Source organism: Trichinella spiralis (genome assembly GCF_000181795.1).
Source record: "Trichinella spiralis strain ISS 195 chromosome Unknown Scfld2232, whole genome shotgun sequence".
Lineage (NCBI taxonomy): Eukaryota > Metazoa > Nematoda > Enoplea > Trichinellida > Trichinellidae > Trichinella > Trichinella spiralis.
The window spans coordinates 5,316-11,176 of NW_003529171.1; the positions used below are offsets into that span (position 1 = coordinate 5,316).

General features: G+C 31.8%; 1 protein-coding gene across 1 annotated transcript; it reads left to right on the plus strand.

Moving 5' to 3' along the window:
* Nucleotides 1–2,264: 2,264 nt before the first annotated feature.
* Tsp_12657 (spliceosome RNA helicase BAT1) lies at nucleotides 2,265–5,796 on the plus strand. Its single transcript, XM_003368581.1, has 14 exons — nucleotides 2,265–2,396; nucleotides 2,453–2,555; nucleotides 2,658–2,785; nucleotides 2,906–3,182; nucleotides 3,247–3,365; nucleotides 3,599–3,730; nucleotides 3,796–3,905; nucleotides 3,976–4,153; nucleotides 4,176–4,310; nucleotides 4,399–4,506; nucleotides 4,955–5,017; nucleotides 5,275–5,424; nucleotides 5,486–5,579; nucleotides 5,603–5,796. The coding sequence occupies exons 1-14, from the start codon at nucleotides 2,265–2,267 to the stop codon at nucleotides 5,794–5,796; spliced, it is 1,923 nt and encodes a 640-aa protein (XP_003368629.1).
* The last annotated feature ends 65 nt before the right edge of the window (nucleotides 5,797–5,861 follow it).

Here is a 5,861-nt window from a genome sequence, read left to right on the forward strand (position 1 = left end):
TTCAAAATTACACTACTTGGTTGTGCGTTGCAAAGCAGAAAAAGAAAATTTTTCACAGCCAATCTGTTGATCTTTCTTAGTACAGTAAGTTCTATAGTAATACTAAATTTCAGAAAATACTGTCCAACCTTATAAAATGACCACTGGTCACAATGTACGCTTCGGATAGAGATGAAAAATGGAAAATTCAAAAAGAAGAAAAAAGAAAAGAAGCATCATTTGCACGGCTTTTGACGATGGACAAGAATGGTTCAAAAAGCTGAATAATTGAAATGGGGCGAATTTTCATTGTATTCAAGAAGCAGGCAACGCAGTTGTTTGCCTTGTAAAAGGGACTTTTTTAAACAAAACCGTTTGCTAAATTTAATACCACATATGTAGGCTGGTTTTGCAAAGTATTTGAGTATTTTGTTGTAGGTCTGTTTTAAAGTAGATGCAATGCTGCACAGCGCTTCAATGAACAAAATATTGTTTTACTTGTCAGTTCAATTTCAAAATTAGTCTCTCAACATTTGGCTTGCTTTACTTATCTTGCTAAATTATCGTTAAAAGTTTCATTTTGAATCAAGAAAATTAATTTTTACTATCGATGTTTACCACGTTTTTCTATTGACCATCTTGAATTGCGAGCCATCCCGTATCAAAAAAATATATCACGAAAAAGCGAGCAGTAGTAAAAATTTTTCAACAAATTTTATCAGCTTTATAATCTTCAAAAGCTACAGTTAATTATTTAGCGAGAGAATGACATTTTGCTGTTGTATATAATTGTAGTTTGCAAATTTTGAACGAAAGTAAAAATTTAAATTTTAAATAAACCTTTAATTTTAATTTCTATCTCATTGAAATTGTTCGATAATTTCATGTGGATATAAGTATTTGATTTTATCAAATAGAATGATAAATTTAAGTGCATCTTTGGAAAGTTCCGCTTCTTTATTTTTGAATTTATATTTGATTGAGTTTCATACAAAAAAGATCATTTGTCGAATTCTGTTTTCGTTGCATATTTTGCTGAGAGAATAACTTGGTGACTGTTTAGGTTGTGAATTATAAATATGAATTTACTTTTGAAAATTCAACTGTATTGCATTATAAAGTATTTTGAATTTAATTCTAAAATTATTTCTTGTCTATTATCCTGAAGATAGTTTGGCGATAGTTGATTTGATGATTCTAATATTAAACAATGAAATATGACAACACATTTAACTAAGAACTGGGACACATGAGATATTTATCAGGCAGAAGTAAAACAGGCGAATAATTTATCATGTTTATTAATCACTTTGCTGCTATTACGTTACAAAACACTTTGAAAAACAAATAAACAGCAAATAAATAGATTTTTATTTTTGTATGCATACGTTTATTTTCACAGTCCATTTTATTCTTTTTATGATTCCTTTTTAAATTTATGAACACAGCATCTATTATCTCTATTTGTGTTGTTGTTGTCAAACTGAAACATATTAAAAGAATTAAAATTTGTTAGGCATTTGATTAACTTTTAAATTTGAAAACTTTTTTAAATCATAATTATCATGAAAGAGTATAAGAATTAATTTTGCCGTTTATTTTTTCAACTTGTTCCTGCATTCTTCTCACAAAATTATGTAATCTTAAAATTACATTTGCTATTGTATCGCAGACATTTATAAATTAGTAACTTTACATGATGAATGGACAAAGATGAATTGTGCGCTCGATAACGGCATTCAAATAAAAATGGCATGATATACGTTTTAGTGTAAATATACTTTCACCATATTACTTGTGTGAAATTACTCGCATAAACTAGTAGCAGTTTGGATTTACTTTTACATTATTCATAAGAAGATAATTTCGATGTCTTTTTCAAAGTATACGAATAATAAGAAATTCAAAGAATACGAATTCAATAAGAAAAATTACATTAAAAATTAAATTTTATGATAAAAATAATAAAATAGTAATTTTTAATTTTAATTGACCTTTTTTATGACTTTTTGCATATTCTTTGCATCTTTGCATGCATGTTTATTGTTTCGAATGTTAACTGTTTAACAAGTTTTATTTTCGTCAGATTTCGTGAGTAATTAAAATACAAAAATAAATTAAAAATTTTTTTTATGTGATTTGATCGTATTATCAGCATTTTAAAGATAATTATTTTTAAAATTTTTATTTATAGAACTTTCGTTGATACAGTATACCATTCCTGCTATTCATTAACATACATTTTTGTATCATTGTGAATTGTCTTAGGTTAAATAACCGTTCCGATGGCTACTCTGGGTCATGAAGAACTTCTAGATTATGAAGATGAACAAGAAGAAACAGTACAACACAGTAAAATAGCTGACATCCAAACAGATCACCATTTAGAAGTTGTAGGTGGAAAGAAGCCTGTAAAGGTAGGATCTAACAGGAAGGTCGTTTTCCGATTTGAACAAAGAGAATGAAATTTTAGGGCGCTTATGCATCGATACATAGTTCTGGCTTTCGAGATTTTTTGCTAAAGCCTGAACTTTTGCGTTCCATCGTTGACTGCGGTTTCGAGCATCCTTCGGAAGGTTTGTGAAATGTCAATTTTACATTCTTGCTAAACTGTTATTGATTGTGTTTATAATTATACATTTTGAAAATATGTTTGAAAATAAAAAAGTTTATTCTAGTGCAACATGAGTGCATTCCTCAAGCCATTTTGGGAATGGATGTCGTTTGTCAAGCCAAGTCTGGTATGGGCAAAACTGCAGTTTTTGTAATTGCGACGTTGCAGCAGTTAAATGCAGTCGAAGGCGAAGTATTTCATTTTTAATTTTTGTATTGTTATTTTAAGCAGTAGTCGATTTGAACATTATTTATTCGTTTTTTCCAGTTAATTAATTCGAAAAGTAAGTTGGACAAATTGTGTTGTTTTTAGGTTCACTGTTTAGTGATGTGTCATACACGTGAACTCGCGTTTCAAATTAGCAAGGAATACGAAAGATTTTGCAAGTATATGCCCAAAGTGAAAGTGGCTGTTTTTTTTGGAGGAACGAATGTTAAAAAAGACGAAGATATGCTTCGAAACAACACTCCGCATATTGTAGTTGGCACTCCTGGTCGTCTTCTGGCCTTAGCTCGCAATCGCGTTTTATCATTGAAATCCATAAAATATTTTATACTTGATGAATGCGATCGCATGTTGGGAGATCTGGGTTGGTTTTTTGTTTTTCTTTATTTTAAAGTATTTTTTTATGATTTATTTCATGTACTTTTAAGATATGCGGCGAGATGTCCAAGAAATATACAAAATGACACCTCGTGAAAAGCAAGTTATGATGTTTTCTGCAACTCTGAGCAAAGAACTGCGTCCTGTTTGCAAAAAATTCATGCAAGATGTAAGGTTACCGTTTCGTCGTTTAACACTTGAGTTCATAAGTTACGGTTACGATATTCTGTTTTGAAAATTTCCTTTTGTAACAATCACCGATTTTGATATTGTGCTTTAAAATTGTAAAACAGTGTTTGGTAAATTATGCTTAAATAATTTTAGAATTATTAGCAAAAACTGTAGATTTTGTTAAACTTCGTTAAACTGAAAATTTACTCAGTAATGTCTTTTTGTTTTCAGCCAATGGAAGTTTATGTTGACGATGAAGCGAAACTGACCTTGCATGGTTTACAGCAGTATTACGTTAAACTAAAAGAAACTGAAAAAAATAAAAAGTTATTTGAGTTGCTAGACGTTCTTGAATTTAATCAAGTATGTTTGTGAATGTGATTCATTTGTACTAATTTACTTTTACTTTAATAAATGTGCCTTTATAGGTTGTTATTTTTGTTCGATCAGTGCAGCGTTGCATGGCTTTGAACGAATTGTTGACCGAGCAGAATTTTCCCAGCATCGCTATACATCGTTCTATGGCCCAAGAGGAGAGGTTCGTTTGTTGCAGCAAAAAAAAGCTATTTTACAAATAATTTTAGCCTTTTATTGCTTTTTCTCTTCAGGCTCTCGCGATATCAACAGTTTAGAGATTTTCACAAACGAATCTTGGTAGCAACGAATTTATTTGGAAGAGGAATGGACATTGAACGTGTGAATATCGTCTTCAATTACGACATGCCAGAAGACTCGGACACATATTTACATCGCGTAAACATGAATGCGTTTACGCTGAAGATAGATGTTTAAAGTGCATTTTATTTAGGTAGCAAGAGCTGGTCGTTTCGGCACCAAAGGTTTGGCAATAACATTTGTGAGTGATGAATCGGATGCGAAAGTGCTGAACGATGTTCAAGACCGTTTTGACGTCAGCATTGGCGAACTTCCTGACGAATTGGACGTTACATCCTACAGTAAATTATACTTTACAAAAATTAAAGTTGCCTATTATGATCGTTTCTTTGTTCATTCATTCATTCAATTTTTAGTTGAAGATCGTTGAAAATTGGCGAAGAAATTTCGACGAATTACCTAATCACCGAAACCGTAGTTATTCTCGCATGTTAAAAAAACCAGCCGTAATTATCGAAACAGTTGTAATAATTATTCATCTCATATTGTAACGATGTTCAACATTCACTGAATGTTGTAATAGACACTATATTATTGAAATAAAACTGTTTATGGCATTATTTGATTTCTTATTAAAATTGTAGATACTGTTTTTGTTCTTTATTTTGAACACAATAAGTAAATTACTATAGAGCGAATGAGCTGATGGTGGAAAAAGAAGAATATTGATGAGCTATTTTTAGTGCAAAGCGTGTAGAGGCATTTGCTCTTTGTATTTCAGCAACAGTTTTAAATTGTTAATTATGAAATACTATTGTCAGCATTAAATTGAATTTTACACAAATTTTAGAAAAAACTTAAAAATAATTAAATGCAAAGTCACTGTAGGTACTGTATTATTGTAGTGATTATGAAAATCATGTATACTGATTTGTTAAATTTTATATAAAATGAATTGAAGCATTGTTTCAGGTTAAAAAATCACACAGATCAGCGAATGGTAGTAAGTTGATTTGTAATTCATCAGACGTAAAAGTATGTGAGAGCACAGTGTGTGGCGAATTTGCTTGAACATTATTGGATACTGTAGCAATTTTAACATGTTCGACAATTAATTAGCAAAGTTGGTTGGTAGATTTTTTCAGGAAAACGATTGGTGCAAAATTGGAAATTTGTCTTTTACCACGTACTTATTATGATAATTTCGACAGTATTTGTTGTTTTGATTTGTATAATTTTTGAAATATTCAAATATGTTAATAATGATTTGTTTGGTTGAAATGTTATTTCAGAGAGAAAAAAAGATGTCAAATAACGTGACTGAATTGGAGGCAGAATTTCGTTGCACAGTTCGCTACGTTGAAGATTGTACTGGATCGTGTTTAGTCAGTAAACGGGGAACAACTTTGTTGATCAGTGTTCACGGCCCGACCGATGTGAAAGTATTTGTCAAATATACCAAGTAAAATTTGGGAAACTTGGTGTCGGATTGTTTGAATTTAGGCTTCGAAACAGCTTCCAGATTCAGCAGTGGTCCAAGTGCATTTGACGACAGTATCCAAAGATGAAATTGGTGGTCGAAGCTCGATCGACAGTGGTCAAATGACGTTGTTCTTGCAGAATATTTGCCAGTCGATAATTTTGGTCAAGCTGTTGCCGAAGCGACTGATCACCATCGTGGTGCAAGAATTGGAAAGCGATGGCTGCTTTATGGAAGTGGCGGTCAACGGTCTGTGCATAGCTTTGTTGGAGTCGGCGTTGCCGATGAACGACATGTTCGCCGCAAGCACGTTGGCTTATTACGGCGGTGCTAGTGGGCCAATTTTGCTCAATCCAACCGCCAAGAAGAAAACGAAGGCGGACTGGTGTTCTCTGTTGC